The 16551-nt window shown below is 44.8% G+C and overlaps 1 protein-coding gene across 5 annotated transcripts in view; it reads left to right on the plus strand.

The window, feature by feature from the left end:
• The first annotated feature begins 225 nt into the window (after positions 1 to 225).
• Positions 226 to 16551, plus strand: part of LOC120063258 (transport and Golgi organization 2 homolog) — a 28727-nt gene continuing 12401 nt past the window's right edge. For 2 of the 5 annotated variants that reach the window (XM_039013522.1, XM_039013520.1), the window contains exons 1-4: positions 226 to 378; positions 1253 to 1383; positions 6557 to 6645; positions 14567 to 14686. In XM_039013522.1, coding sequence (XP_038869450.1) covers positions 334 to 378; positions 1253 to 1383; positions 6557 to 6645; positions 14567 to 14686 — 385 coding nt within the window. In that variant the 5' untranslated portion in view covers positions 226 to 333. The remainder of the gene's footprint in view (positions 379 to 1252; positions 1384 to 6556; positions 6646 to 14566; positions 14687 to 16551) is intronic. The other 3 variants (XM_039013521.1, XM_039013519.1, XM_039013517.1) reach the window with 3 other exon arrangements.

Raw genomic sequence — 16551 nt, forward strand, 5'->3', positions numbered from 1 at the left:
ACTAATTTAAATGCTCTATCAACTAACTTAAATTATTACATTTACATAAACTGTCAAACGTAGCTAATAGTGAAATGAGAAATCTGAAAAATATACATAACCTTCACTCAGGGTTAGTATCGGCCAATCATAGTGTATGTTGCTAGACGGTTACGCCTACTATGTTTTGTTAGGGTGCACGCGATTTACGCCTGGGATATTCTGGAACCATCAACGGGGTGAGCGCAGTTCACATTCGTGTAATGACATTGACCTGAAAGTGCCCGTCTAGCCTACCCGCAAGATAAATCAAATGCACACACTACGACGAAGGGTTTGTTTTGTTTTGTTGTAATGTTAGCCAACCGAATGAATAGATCTTCAGCAGCAAGTGGAATAGTGAGTACTTTTCTCAATGTAACGTTAGCTAGGTAGCCAGGCAGATGAATGATAACATATTCTTACTTATTTTGTAATGTGTCACAAAACAGACCGGTAGCAAAGTGTTGTCACTTGCCTGTTTTGTCCTTGTTGTTAGTGTGACATCTAGCTAAGGTTAGCTAGCTAGCGCAAGACTGCTGCATCTAGCTAACGTTAGCTAACGTGATAGTTTGCTAAGTAACTGCAATCTATGCTCGTTCAAAGTTGCTGACTATAAAGCTAGCTAGCTGGCTATAATATGCATTTTGTTGTCCTGGTTATCATATTTCACATTTTTGTTCACCATTGCTATAGCTAGCTAGCTAACGTTAGATCTCTAATAATTGTAACGAATGTTGTTTGCTGGTAGCTGTTAAAGGGGACTAGAAAGGAGAACTCACCAACAAGCTGTCTGCTCTGCTCCTCTATGTCACTTTATAAAAATACCCTTTATTAGTTGAAGCAGGTGTGTTGTTTTAGTGCTGGTTTGGAACAAAAGCCTGCACACTTTAGTTATGTGGTCACCAGGTGCTGACCTCTTTTGTAATGTCATTTGAGTTTTAAGAATCAGCTGATAGTTCAAATATTTTTTTTCTAATCATTTGGCCTAACCCAATCACTTCTCTATCGGGTTTGTCAACAGTATTGCTGTCCTGTATTGAATAGGTATTTCAATCAGGATTAGGCTACCACTTGGATAAGGTAGGGGGCTTGGTACAGCTGTGGCTACCTGTACAGTCCTGTAGGATTTAGGTGGTTTGTCTCCTTTGTAAATTGAACCTAGGCCATGCTATAGTGTAGGGTGGTCAAGACCACCCTCCTCCTTTACTCACTTGACTATCATCTATCCTAGCCCTTGTCAACATGTCCAAGCTTTGAAAGTTACTGTTCCCAGTGTGAGAGAGCGTCCCCAACCACTAACACCCCCATGTGTATCATCTTCTTCAAGTTTGACCCTCGACCTGCATCCAAAAATGCCTACAGGTAAGGCCTCTCCTCCCTCCGTGTACTATTACCACACTTTTCATATAGACTAGTCTGGACGACTCTCATTTTATGTCAACTGGAGGCCTATATTCAGATGATGGTTTAAAAAGATGCACACTTCCAGATGTTGAGCAAATCTGAATCTTAAAGGAATCAAAGCATCATTGCGTTTGACGCAGGAGACATTCTTCTTATCTCCTGATACATACTAAACAAAAATATAAACTTAACATGTAAAGTGTTGGTCCCATGTTTCATGAACTAAAATAAAAGTCCCCAGAAAATTTTCTTACACCCAAAAAGCTTATTTCTCTCAAATTTGGTGCACAAATGTGTTTACGTTCCTGTTAGTGAGCATTTCTCCTTTGCCAAGATAATCCATCCACCTGACAGGTGTGGCATATCAAGAAGCTGATAAAACAGCACAATTATTACACAGGTGCACCTTGTGCTGGGGACAATAAAAGACCACTCTAAAATGTGCCGTTTTGTCACACAACACAATGCCACAGATTTCTCAAGTTTTGAGGGACAGTGCAATTGGCATGCTGTCTGCAGGAATGTCCAACAGAGCTGTTGCCAGAGAATTGAATGTTCATTTCTCTACCATAAGTCACCTCCAATGTTGTTCAAGAGAATTTGGCAGTACAATCGGCCTCAAAACCGCAGATCACATGTATGGCATTGTGTGGGCGAACCGTTTGCTGATGTCAACAGAGTTCCCCATGGTGGGGTTACGGTATGGGCAGGCATAAGCTATGGACAATGAACACAATTACATTTTATTAATGAAATTTAAATGCACAGAAATACAGTGATGAGACCCATATATATTTTTTATTTATAAAAAAAATTAAAGGTTTTGTTATCTGTAACAAACAGATGCAAATCTATATTCCCAGTCATGTGAATTCCAAACATTAGGGCACAATTAATTTATTTCAATTGACTGATTTCCTCATATGAACTCTAACTTGTTGCGTTTTACATTGTTGTTCAGTATAATTGTGAATAAAAAATTCCCTTTGTCCTTCAAAGATGCGTTAGGCTAGTGCTGAGGTGTAGCACCCAAAGCAGTGCTACGAACCTGAGATAATCTGTGGTGCTGTCTCTCACCGGAAGTATGAAAAGCTAGGCAGTATTCAAACTGAATTGCTCTGTTTCACTTCCCGATTTCAATGAAACGTAACATTTCAGTTTGGTTCCAGGCTAATTCAAAGCCTCCCGAACAAAGCACAGTGAAACACCATGTGCCATCCGCTAACCTTTCCTACAGTCACTGCTGGTTTCTCTCAGTGAAGGTCCTTTGTGGGCAGACACCAGTGGTAGAGGAGCAGTCAATGCAATTTAAAGCCCTGCTTGTAATAATCCCCTGGGCTCTGTGGAGCTCTCTCTCTACCTGGCCAGGATCTATCTCTGCCTTTGCCTCTGGGAGATTACACTAGCCTGAGGCGATCAGTGGATGTGTGTGGGCAATGACTCACTCTGGACCCATGGGATACGTGTAACCTATAGGCCTAGCTAGCATCCTCACCGTGGTTAAATTGAATGCATGTAGGCCTACATTATCAGTGCGTGGAATGGCATAATAACTACAAGAATGTTAAGTAAATCTCTTGTGTAAGTGGTTTTTCACCATACACCCAATTCCGCCAACATCCCTGCCTGCCAACAATGTTGTGAATTCCCATTATGCCCATGCATTGCCTCACCATCAAATTATTAGTACTTTCCTTTGCAATACAGAATGAATGGAATGTATCTTGTCGAAATATTAGCCTTCCCATTGACCTTGTCTCAAACATAGTATTTATTTTGTAAGGAATAAGTGACAAATTATAGAATTCTCTAAAATGGCGCACTCTCCACATAGCTGGGCCCTGTTAATTTTCTTGTTTCTCTCCTAGTGATTCCCACAGTCTCCAAAAAAGCATGGATGCTCTGCTCTCTCTCTCCTGTGTAAAATCATTAGTGTTTGCTTTGTTTCTAGGCCAGTGTTGTCGACTCTTGGGGAACAATTACACTGCAACCAGCTTTTGCATCATGAGCCTTTGATGTACAGAGGTTGACACAATTAGGTCAATTTGCTTTATTTGTTCTTTAAGAAATCCACCTGCCTCTGAACAAGGTTAATGGGATTGGTAGCCGCTGGCAAGATACAATTATTGCTGAGGTCATCATAGTTCAGTGGCCTAATCTGTCTTCTGTAACTGTGCACCACGAATAAATGCCTCTCAGTGGAACTATTTAATCCTCATCATTTGACCTGTGACACCCGCATGACAACCAATACGTCTCAGGTAGTTGGCTTCGAAAAGGGACGTGGGTGAAAAAACAAACATACGTCTTCTGTGTGTCTAAATGATAATGAGCGAGTAATGGCGATGCACCAATTTTTATTTTTATTTTTTATTTCACCTTTATTTAACCAGGTAGGCCAGTTGAGAACAAGTTCTCATTTACAACTGCGACCTGGCCAAGATAAAGCAAAGCAGTGCGACACAAACAACAACACAAAGTTACACATGGAATAAACAAACATACAGTCAATAATGCACATCATTATCTGGGATCAGTGTGTACCAGCAGAATTTTGAACAGAGGATGCAATTATATATTGTAGACTACATGGAATATTCTAGGTTGACCATTTTACTTGACTGTTTGTGCAATACCTATCTCAGGTTACATACTGTTACAGCTATATGTTATATTATAGGCCCACACATTTTGTATACATAAATTGAGCCCACATGTCTCGTAGAGCCAGCACGAGAAGTAAGTGTGGATAGAAATGGCCTACAGTTTTTAACGGCCCCGGCGACATTCAATATAGGCTACTTCTACAAACTACAGAATGTTTACTTTGATACCAGGTTTAGTGTCACTACTGTATACCAAAACAATATCACAGCATGGTCATTTTTTTGTCCAAATGTTTCATGTTTTCGCTCTCAATCACACTTTTTAATAGAACATCCAATTTTGTTGTTCAAAACAATGCTTAAACCACATCAGGAGACCACTTTTGAGGTCTGGGAAAAATCTAAGTAATTTAGATTTTTGTTGTTGTGTGTAGTTACCCTTTAGTTCAAGAGTGCGTACAAACTCAAATCACTCACAAAGGGCCCACAGGTCCCAATGTGCAATTCCACCTCTCGCCTAAATCCACATCTATGTCAGCTTCTGCTGCCTCAGCACACTAATATAGGGCAGCCAAAAGGGGAGGGAAAAACCCCACAATCGTGTGTGCGTGCGTGCGTGCAAGGCTAGCGGGTGATTCATGGGACAGTAGCTGAACAGTAATGTGAAGTCACTAAGTCATGCACTGTTGCCTTGCTAAATAAGTGACAGTTGTGCAGTGGTAGTAAAAAGTCACCAGAAATGAATGTCAAATGCAGCATTAGCAACAACAGTGATTAAGTCTGTTAGTGTGGTGAGTGGCACATTAAGTCTCATTTGTAATTGGATAACTACTGAAAATGCCAGTAAGTTGTAGTGGTGCTAGCTCAGCATAGGCCTAGGTTTCACTTAAAGCACTAGACTGCACTAGGTTATTTAATTTCAAGTTTTGGATTGTAGAAATGCTTATGTTTATATTCCTATTCGCTGAGTTCCTTTCTCCTATGTGTGCTGTCTGACAGGTCCCCCCCCCCACCCCCCCAAATCTTCCGTATCTTTCTCTCTCTATTGGAGATGCTCTGGTTCAAGGCTTGCTGGCAGGCTCCACTACCTCGACGGAAACAGGGAGACTGCAGCATAGCCAGGGGATTAATACACCAGATGTCACTGGCATCGGGAATCAATTCAAGGCTATACGCCAATTCATGCTCTTAATGAGCTACTGTTGGTCCAGTCTCTGGAATGGAGAACTGGTCAGTGTGAGGGGGCATTTCTGTAGCCAAGGACTTGGCATAGCCTAATCATTAACGTCATTGTCCAAACGTTGGTCTGATTGGGAAGTGAATTCTGTGGCCAAAGACTTGTCGTAGTCATTTATGTTGTCAATGTTAGTTTGATGTCTGAGAGAGCTGCCACTGGAGGTGATTTGGCTCTAGAAGGCCGGATACTTTTAAGGGTCACACACATCGCACCGAATATGGATCTCCCGTTCGTCTACCGATTGTTCAGTGCACTGTTGACTACTGACATTTTTGTGCAATTCTACATGTTTTCACTTGGTTCGCAAGTACTCTTGGCAGGCAAAGGCTATTGGTGTGTTCGAGCCCTTATTCCGTATACAGCCATCCACTGCACTGGATCAATCTGATACAGCATCTCCCGCTGGCCTTAGCCTCAGCCCGCTGGCCGTAGCCTCAGCCTCTTGCTGACACGGTCCTTTTAGACCTCTGAAGGTAGAGACATTTTGTCGCTGATGCATTATGGATTTGATGTGACGTTTGCAGTGGTGTGGGGCCTGGAAAATCCCATCTCTTAGTGATCCATGTACACTGCAGCAGTCCAAGGTGGGTGGAGAATGTCAGCAGGGGTTGTAATGTTATTGCGGTAAGGTAATCGAGGTACATGGAGAGGTATGGGCTGCATCCCAAATGACACTATATTCCCTATGTAGTGCACTACTTCTGAGCACAGTCTTATGTGCCCTGGTCTAAAGTAGTGCACTATGTAGGGAATAAGGTTCCATTTGGGACGCATCCATGGTGTTGGATAGTGACAGCACAGCAGCTTTCTTCTGCTGCTGCAGCTGATGGGGAACTGGGGTGCGGAACTTTACTGTGTCCTGAGGGGAGGAATAGTGCACACCCAGACAATCAGGAAACATGCAACCTCAGTCAGGAGCTCAGTTAGGTCTGCTACACGGCACGGCATGGCATTTCTCTCTCACACTTATTCACTCATGTGTGCAGAATGCAGCCTGGCAAAAGAGCACACATTCTGCTTCCCAAATGGAATCCTATTCCCTTCATAATGCACCACTTTTATATGGGCCCTGGTCAAAAGTAGTGCACTATATAGGAAATATGGGTGCCATTAGGGCCACAGACACACAGTCCCAGGGCTCAGTCTCTTCGATTAAGGACATGAGACCTGGAGAATATCAATATATCAAGATGGATACCACCACTAGGTTATTGTGTTATAGAACATTACCTTAAGTGGTCTACCATGGTCTCCCTCGTAACTCTATTTCTTTCTCTTTTCCCCTCAGACTAATTTTGGCTGCAAACAGAGATGAGTTCTACAACAGGCCAACCAAAGCTGCAGACTTTTGGGTGAGCAACAGCGAAATCCTCAGCGGTAAGTATCTGCACTTGATGTTGCAGTGACAGAAAAACATTGGTGACAGAAATCGTTCTAGAGAGGACTCCCCTCTGTTTCCCCTTCTCTCTCTCTCTCTCTGAGACCCTTTATTTCACCACAACCCATTTCAGCTCCGCATGAATGCCTTCATGAGCCAGATATTGGATTCCATGTCAACAAACCAATTCTGAGAAGAATTTAATGCAGTGAGTGCCCCAATGAATCATTCCATTCTTTATTAAGAGCATAGCCCCACTATGGCAAATTGACTGGGAGAACAATTACATCTCCTTGAGTTAAAACTGTTTAAAAAACAAACAGGGTGGAAGGCTAAGAAGTAGAATTAGAATGAGGGTCCTGTCATGGAGCAAGGGCATTGCTTCTGTTTGAGTGATTCCTTTCATTTCCCCTCCCTCTCCTCACAACAGACTAGGAAGTTGATTTGTTCAACAGGCTCTTTTTAGTATTTTCACATTTCTGAGTGAAGTATATCATTTGTCTTAACAGGCTATGAGTTTATTTCCTCTAGAAATCTAGAGTGGCAGAGTAATTGAGGTTTGCGAGGGATTAGGGTATAGGATTGGTTTGGAAATTAGGGCCTACGGGTCAGGTTTTATGTTGGCTTGGGATTGAGTCCTCAAAATTGTATTAGTTTTATTCAAGGTAAGTTACTCACTGATAAGTATTTTGAAATTCACTGACTTGTCTCTTCCGATTGCATTTGAGTCACTTTGTACCGTACAGGCGCAAGGGCATTCCTGGACCCTGCAGTAAACTACCTTTAATTGACTGATGTCTCCCAGTCAGATACACAATACAGCCCAGCTAGGAAATCAATCATCCTTCATCCCGTCTGCTGGTCGGTTGGCAGAAGAAACACAGAGCAATGCCCTTAGTTGTTCATCCGTCTCCTTTCCCTCTGTAATCGGTGAGGTCAGACTCCAGTAGCAGCCGTTTAATTGATGGATGCTTTTATGTGGCGTGGCAGAAATGAATAAGTTTGGCCGGTGAGGCTCTTATGTGGTGCTGGGGGTGGAGGGACGGCGGTAGGGCTCTGATCTGGTGTGGAGGGACGGCGGTAGGGCTCTGATCTGGTGTGGAGGGACGGCGGTAGTGCTCTGATCTGGTGTGGATGGACGGCGGTAGTGCTCTGATCTGGTGTGGAGGGACGGCGGTAGGGCTCTGATGTGGAGGGACGGCGGTAGGGCTCTGATGTGGAGGGACGGCGGTAGGGCTCTGATGTGGAGGGACGGCGGTAGGGCTCTGATCTGGTGTGGAGGGACGGCGGTAGGGCTCTGATCTGGTGTGGAGGGACGGCGGTAGGGCTCTGATCTGGTGTGGAGGGACGGCGGTAGGGCTCTGATCTGGTGTGGAGGGACGGCGGTAGGGCTCTGATGTGGAGGGACGGCGGTAGGGCTCTGATGTGGAGGGACGGCGGTAGGGCTCTGATCTGGTGTGGAGGGACGGCGGTAGGGCTCTGATCTGGTGTGGAGGGACGGCGGTAGGGCTCTGATCTGGTGTGGAGGGACGGCGGTAGGGCTCTGATCTGGTGTGGATGGACGGCGGTAGGGCTCTGATCTGGTGTGGAGGGACGGCGGTAGGGCTCTGATCTGGTGTGGAGGGACGGCGGTAGGGCTCTGATCTGGTGTGGAGGGACGGCGGTAGGGCTCTGATCTGGTGTGGATGGACGGCGGTAGGGCTCTGATCTGGTGTGGAGGGACGGCGGTAGGGCTCTGATCTGGTGTGGAGGGACGGCGGTAGGGCTCTGATCTGGTGTGGAGGGACGGCGGTAGGGCTCTGATCTGGTGTGGAGGGACGGCGGTAGGGCTCTGATCTGGTGTGGAGGGACGGCGGTAGGGCTCTGATGGAAGGTGATGGATTATGCTGCATGTGGATGTTTGTCCACACAACCATCTCAGCCTGATCTTACAGCTACAACATACGAGGGTGTTTTTGGCAGCATGAGTGAAGGAGGCTTTATTGCAATGTAACGATGCTCATTGTCTTTTTAATTCATATTTTGCCTAATAGGGAGAGGAGAACTGAGTGAATTCTGAAACCTTTTTCATGAACAGCACACGCATAGTGGCACCAACTGTCTTCGTGTTTGTCTGCTTTAACCCAACTCTAGGGGAAATTTTATTTTTATTTCACCTTTATTTAACCAGGTAGGCCAGTTGAGAACACCTTTATTTAACCAGGTAGGCCAGTTGGGAACAAGTTCTCATTTACAACTGCGACCTGGCCAAGATAAAGCAAAGCAGTGCGACAAAAACAGCAACACAGAGTTACACATAAACAAACGTACAGTCAATAGCACAATATAAAAATCTATGTACAGTGTGTGCAAATGTAGAAGAGTAGGGAGGTAAGGTAATAAATAGGCCATAGAGTGAAATGATTATAATTTAGCATTAACACTGGAGTGATAGATGTGCAGATGATGATGTGCAAGTAGAGATACTGGGGTGCAAAAGAGCAAGAGGATAAATAACAAAATGGGGATGAGGTAGTTGGGTGTGCTATTTACAGGTTGGCTGTGTACAGGTACAGTGATCGGTAAGCTGCTCTGACAGCTGATGCTTAAAGTTAGAGAGGAACATATGACTCCAGCTTCAGTGATTTTTGCAATTCGTTCAAGTCATTGGCAGCAGAGAACTGGAAGGAAAGGCGGCCAAAGAGGTGTTGGCTTTGGGGATGACCAGTGAAATATACCTGCTGGAGCGCGTGCTACGGGTGGGTGTTGCTATGGTGACCAGTGAGCTGTGATAAGACGGAGCTTTACCTAGCAAAGACTTATAGATGACCTGGAGCCAGTGGGTTTGGTGAGGAATATGTAGTGAGGGCCAGCCAACGAGAGCATACAGGTCGCAGCGGTGGGTAGTATATGGGGCTTTGGTGACAAAACAGATGGCACTCAGATAGACTAAATCCAATTTGCTGAGTAGAGTGTTGGAGGCTGTTTTGTAAATGACATCACCGAAGTCAAGGATTGGTAGGATAGTCAGTTTTACGAGGGTATGTTTGGCAGCATGAGTGAAGGAGGCTTTGTTGCGAAATAGGATGCCGATTCTAGATTTAATTTTGGATTGGAGATGCTTAATTTGAGTCTGGAAGGAGAGTTTACAGTCTAACCAGACACCTAGGTATTTGTAGTTGTCCACATATTCTAAGTCAGAACCGTCCAGAGTAGTGATGCTAGTCGGGCAGGTGGGTGCGGGCAACAATCGCTTGAAGATGTATAGATGCCAGATGTATACAGAATGGTGTCGTCTGCGTAGAGGTGGATCAGAGAATCACCAGCAGCAAGAGTGACATCATTGATATACAGAGAAAAGAGTCGGCCCGAGAATTGAACCCTGTGGCACCCCCATAGAGATTGCCAGAGGTCCGTACAACAGGCCCTCCGATTTGACACAGTGAACTCTATCAGAGAAGTAGTTGGTGAACCAGGCGAGGCAGTCATTTGAGAAACCAAGGCTATTGAGTCTGCCGATAAGAATGCGGTGATTGACCGAGTCGAAAGCCTTGGCCAGGTTGATGAAGATGGCTGCACAGTACTGTCTTTTATCGATGACGATTATGATATCATTTAGGACCTTGAGCGTGGCTGAGGTGCACCCATGACCAGCTCGGAAACCAGATTGCATAGCGGAGAAGGTACGGTGGGATTCGAAATGGTCGGTGATCTGTTTGTTAACTTGGCTTTCGAAGATTTTAGAAAGGCAGGGCAGGATGGATATAGGTCTATAACAGTTTGGGTCTAGAGTGTCTCCCCCTTTGAAGAGGGCGATGACCGCGGCAGCTTTCCAATATTTGTGGATCTCAGACGATACGAAAGGGAGGTTGAACAGGCTAGTAATAGGGGTTGCAACATTTTGGCGGATAATTTCAGAAAGAGAGGGTCCAGATTGTCTTGCACATCTGATTTGTAGGGATCCAGATTTTGCAGCTCTTTCAGCTGTCAGCTGTCTGGATTTGGGTGAAAGAGAAGCGGAACGGGGGGGGGGGGGGCTTGGGCAAGTTGCTGCAGGGGGTGCTGAGCTGTTGGCCGGGGTTGGGGTAGGCAGGTGAAAAGCATGGCCAGCCGTAGAAAAATGCTAATTGAAATGATCTATTATCGTAGATTTATCGCTGGTGACAGTGTTTCCTAGCCTCAGTGCAGTGGGCAGTTGGGAGGAGGAGTAAACTCTGGGATTCCTCCAGCTCCCTCTCTACCCATCCCCAGGGGCGTCAGGCCATGGCTGGGTTTCTCTATAGCAGAAAACCTCTCATCTGTTCCCTGGCTGTTTCAGTGGACCCATATTGATCATGTGGAAGTGTAGATTTACACTACGTGACCAAAAGTATGTGGACACCTGCTCGGCAAACGTCTAATTCCGAAATCATGGGTATTAATATGGAGTTGGTCCCATTTTCTTCTATAACAGCCTCCACTCTTCTGTGAAGGCTTTCCACTAGATGTTGGAACATTGCTGCGGGGACTTGCTTCCATTCAGCCACAAGCATTAGTGAGGTCGGGCACTGATGTTGTGCAATTAGGCCTGGCTCGCAGTCGGCGTTCCAATTCATCCCAAAGGTGTTCGATGGGGATGAGATCAGGGCTCTTTGCAGGCCAGTCAAGTTCTTCCACACTGATCTCGACCAACCATTTTTCTATAGACCTCGCTTTGTGCAGGTGGGCATTGTCATGCTGAAACAGGAAAGGGCTTTCCCCAAACTGTTACTACAAAGTTGGAAGCACAGAATTGTCTGGAATGTCATTGTATGCTGTAGCGTTAAGATTTCCCTTCACTAGAACTAAGGGGCCTAGCCCAAACCATGAAAAACAACCCCAGACCATTATTCCTCCTCCACCAAACTTTACAGTTGGCACTATGCTTTGGGGCAGGTAGTGTTTTCCTAGCATCTGCTCAAACCAGATTCGTCCGTCAGACTGCCAGATGGAGAAATGTGATTCATCACTCCAGAGAACGAGTTTCCAGAGTCCAACGAGCTTTACACCATTCCAGCCAATGCTTGGCATGGCACATGGTGATCTTAGGCTTGTGTGTGGCTGCTCGGCCATGGAAACCCATTTCATGAAGCTCCCAATAAACAGTTCTTGTGCTGTCGTTGCTTCCAGAGGCAGTTTTGAACTCGGTAGAGAGTATTGCAACCGAGGACAGACTATTTTTACACACTTCAGCACTCGGTGGTCCCGTTCTGTGAGCTTGTGTGGCCTACCACTTTGTGGCTGAGCCGTTGTTGCTCCTAGACATTTCAACTTCACAATAACAGCACTTACAGTTGACAGGGGCAGTTCCAGCAGGGCAGAACTGAGTTGTTGGAAAGGTGGCATCCTATGATGGTGCCACATTGAAAGTCACTGAGCTCTTCAGTAAGTTCATTGTTGCCAATGTTTGTCTATGGAGATTGCATGGTTGTGTGCTCGATTTTATACACCTGTCAGCAATGGGTGTGGCTGGAATAGCCGAATCCACAAATTTTAATGGTTGTCCACATACTTTTGTATGTATAGTGTATCATCCTGCCTCTGCACATGCTTCCCTTAGTTACCTTCTCTCTCATAGAAACACACATCTCAGTGTGAGAGAAGTGATTTGTAGTCGTAAGTGACATTTTAGGTCAAGATTAACAGCCTGTGTCGTATAGCTCTTTGCTTCTCTCTAAGTTTATTCAAGTTCTTGTACAGTGCAATACAAGGTCAAAACGGCAAGAGTCTAGCAAATCACACCAGCTGTAGTAAAACAATCCATATTTCTCTTAACGCTGTACTGATTTACTTATTCCCTGTGTAAGGATATCACCTCAATCCACGTCCAGACAAATAGAATGTATGAGTAATCTATTCAGTGTTTTCAGAGTTCCGTGCTCTACATTCTAATGATCAGCCAGGCTCCAATGATAATGAATGCAAGGCAGAGGCCTCTGTCTGTCTGCTTATCAGAAACCCACTGCTCAGCCTTAACTTGATTTTAAATTCAATTAAGTACAAAATCAATGGTTGTCCACATACTTTTGAATGCTGTTTTTTTTGGCACTCCATATTTATTATATTTATTTTTTTGTAACTCAGAGAGAAGTCAAACTAAGCAATCAGTGATGGCTTGGAGGAGGGTGAAATATTTGTCCTTGATTTGCATCTTCTAGAATTAATAAATGATTATAAGCAAACTATAATCACTTCATTTGAGTGTAGACCTGCAGCATTATTGTCAGCAGTACGTGATCGCCATTATTAATTCACAGTGCATTCAAAAAGTATTCAGACCCCATCCCATTTTCTACATTTTGTTAAGTTACAGCCTTATGCTAAAATTGATTAAATACTTTTTCTCCGCATCAACTTACACACAATATCACATAAGCGAAAACATTTATTCATTTTTTTATAAATGTATAAAAAATAAACTGAAATACCTTATTTACATAAGTATTCAGGTCCTTTGCTATGAGACTTGAAGTTGCGCTCAGGTGCATCCTGTTTCCATTGATCATCCTTGAGATGTTTCTACAACTTGATTGCAGTCCACCTGTGGTAAATTTAATTGATTGGACATGACTTGAAATGCCAAACACCTGTCTATATAAGATCCCACAGTTGACAGTGCATGTCGGAGCAAAAACCAAGCCATGAGGTAAATGGAATTGTCCGAAGAGATCCGAGACAGGATTGTGTCGAGGCACAGATCTGGAGAAGGGTACGAAAACATTTCTGCAGCATTGAAGGTCCCTAAGAACACAGTGGTCTCCATCATTCTTAAATGGAATAAGTTTGGAACCATCAAGACCCTGCCCGGCCAAACTGAGCAATCGGGGGAAAAGGGCCTTGGTCAGGGAGATGACCAAGAACCCGATGGTTTCTCTGACAGAGCTCTAGAGTTCCTCTGTGGAGATGGTTGTCCTTCTGGAAAGTACTCCCATCTTCACAGCACTCCACCAATCAGGCCTTTGTGGTAGAGTGGCCAGAGGGAAGCCACTCCTCAGTAAAAGGCACATGACAGCCCGCTTGGAGTTTGCCAAAAGGCACCAAAAGACTCTCAGACCATGAGAACCAAGATTCTCTGGTCTGATGAAACCAAGATTGAACACTTTGGTCTGAATGCCAAGCGTCACGTCTGGAGGAAACCTGCCACCATCCCTACGGTGAAGCATGGGGGTGGCAGCATCATGCTGTGTGGATGTTTTTCAGCAGCAGGGACTGGAAGACTAGTCAGGATCAAGGAAAGATGAACAGAGCAAAGTACAGATAGCTCCTTGACGAAAACCTGCTCAGGACCTCAGACTGGGGCGAAGGTTTACCTTCCAACAGTACAACGACCCTAAGAACACAGCCAAGATAACACAGGAGTGGCTTTCGGACAAGTCACTCAATGTCCTTGAGTGGCCCATCCAGGGCCCGGACTTGAAACCGATCGAACATCACTGGAGAGACCTGAAAATAGCTGTGCAGCGATGCTCCCCATTCAACCTGATAGAGCTTGAGAGGATCTGCAGAGAAGAATGTGAGAAACTCCCCAAATACATGTGTGCCAAGCTTGTAGCGTCATACCTAAGAACACTCAAGGCTGTAACTGCTGCCTAAGGTGCATCAACAAAGTACTGAGTAAAAGGTGTGAATACTTCTGTTAATGGGATATTTCAAAAAAACAGTTTTTGCTTTGTCATTATGGGATAATGTGTGTAGATTGGTGAGGAGGAAAAAAACGGTAATCCGTTTTAGAATAAGGCTGTAACGTAACAAAATGTGGGAAAAGTCAAGGGGTCTGAATACTTTCCGAATGCACTGTAGCATTCAATCTCACTAGTCAGTTACACCTGTTCTATTTTCAGTCACGGAGGTGTTAAAATGTGAAGAAGGTTAATGTGGGAGTTATGTGATGACGTGGAGTGTGATGTGATTGTGTGTTGTCAGGGCTAGACCTGGAAGAGGGGAAGGAAGGAGGGTCATGGCTGGGGATCAACAAGAGGGGCAAGCTGGCCGCACTGACCAATTACTTGGAGGGAAGGCCCAATCCAGACGCACAAGGAAGAGGTGAGGACCAATCAGGAAGAAAATAATGACCACTGAACAGTTTGATATGTGCATGCATCTTTAACAGACAGTCGTGTTTTAATATTTCATTCCTAATAAAGGCTTTGTTCCTAGAAAGCCGACGCTAACGTGAAACCGGTATGGTCAACTGCCTTTTTAAGCATTCGTTCACTAGCATTAGCACCACAATAAGTGAATAGTAGTGTCAGTGTGTTCTCTAGTAGTCAGCTGTCCTCACTGCAGATGCTCAGCCCCGAGAGGAAAACACCTCTTTGTGTAATAGCAGCTTTCTAATTAGTTTATTTTCTGTAAGGCCAGATGTCAGGTGTCTTCCTGACACTTAACCGATGTAGTGCAGTTCCCCCCTCTTCGGTAGCAGCCTGTCCTTCTAACACCCAACAAATCAAATAAACGTTTATTGGTTGAGTACACCGTTTAGCAGATGTTGTAGTGGGTGCAGTGAAATGCTTATGTTACTAGCTCCTAACAATGTAGTAAAATGTCAAACAAGTACACAAATAATGTATATATTTTTTTGAAGTACAGATAAAAACAAGAACGTCTGGGCGACTCCAATTAACAGCCCAAATAGCACTGTAACAGTAATCCAAATGCAATCTAGAAGTATCTACACCAGAAGAATTTACACAAGATATACTAAAATATATGTACAGCAGTAGATATAATCAGAGTGAGCTATGTCAAGAATCAGGTATATATTACATATGCTGTGTGTATAAACAGTGTAACTATGTAATTACAGATACAGTCGCAGAGATATTAGAATGAGCTATGTTGGGAATACAGTATTTAAATACTCAGTGTGATACATGAAGTGTCCAGTGGTTCAATGTCTCTATGACGTGGGACGGCAGCATTAGATTGTGAGTATGAGGTGTGTGTGTCATAGCTTGTGTTTTTTGTGTGAGTGAGTGTGCATCACCTAATAGACGGCTAGTGATGGCTAGCCGCAATGCCACTAGAGATCCTGGTTCGAGTCCAGCCTCTGTCGCAGCCGGCCGAGACCGGGAGACCCATGGGGCGGCGCACAATTGGCCCAGTGTCGTCCAGGTTAGGGGAGGGTTTGGCCGGCAGGGATGTCATTGTCCCATCGCTCACCTGCGACTCCTGTGGCGCGCGGGCGCAGTGCACGCTGACACGGTCGCCAGGTGCACAGTGTTTCCTCCGACACATTGGTGTGGCTGGCTTCTGGGTTAAGGGGGCATTGTGTCAAGAAGCTGTGTGGCTTAGTTGGGCTGTGTTTCAGAGGACGCACAGCTCTCCACCTTCACCTCTCCCCAGTCCGTACTGGAGTTGCAGCGATGAGACAAGACTGTAACTACCAATTGGATACCACGAAATTGGGCAGAAAAGGGTTAAAACAATAATAAAACTGTCTGATGGCCCGGTAATAGAAGCAGTTTTTTTGTCTCGGTCTTGGCACTGATGCACCTGTACTGACTCCGTAAATAGTCAGTAGCCGAGTAAAGTCGATGGCTTGGGTGACTGAGGTCCTTAATGATCTTCTTGGCCTTCCTTTAACACCGAGTGTTGTAGATGTCATAGAGAACAGGCAGCATGCCCCCGGTGATGCGTTAGGCTGACCGCACCACAGTGCTAAATAACATGGAAACAGATCTCAGATGTCACCCAGTCCAAGACCTATGTTACATATTTTACCTCGAATGTCCTCCTCGTAACTGCATCACATTTTTCTTTTAACCAGTGTTGTGTAGATTTATTTGGATGCTATGACTAAATCTGTGTGTTGCTACAAAACCAACTAGGCAGCCTAATGATAAGTCTGCTCTTGCTATGTGTAGGGATCCTGGGCTTGCCTGAATGGGCTGCAACCTCTCTGAATG

The sequence above is a fragment of the Salvelinus namaycush genome, chromosome 18 (assembly GCF_016432855.1).
Source record: "Salvelinus namaycush isolate Seneca chromosome 18, SaNama_1.0, whole genome shotgun sequence".
NCBI lineage: Eukaryota > Metazoa > Chordata > Actinopteri > Salmoniformes > Salmonidae > Salvelinus > Salvelinus namaycush.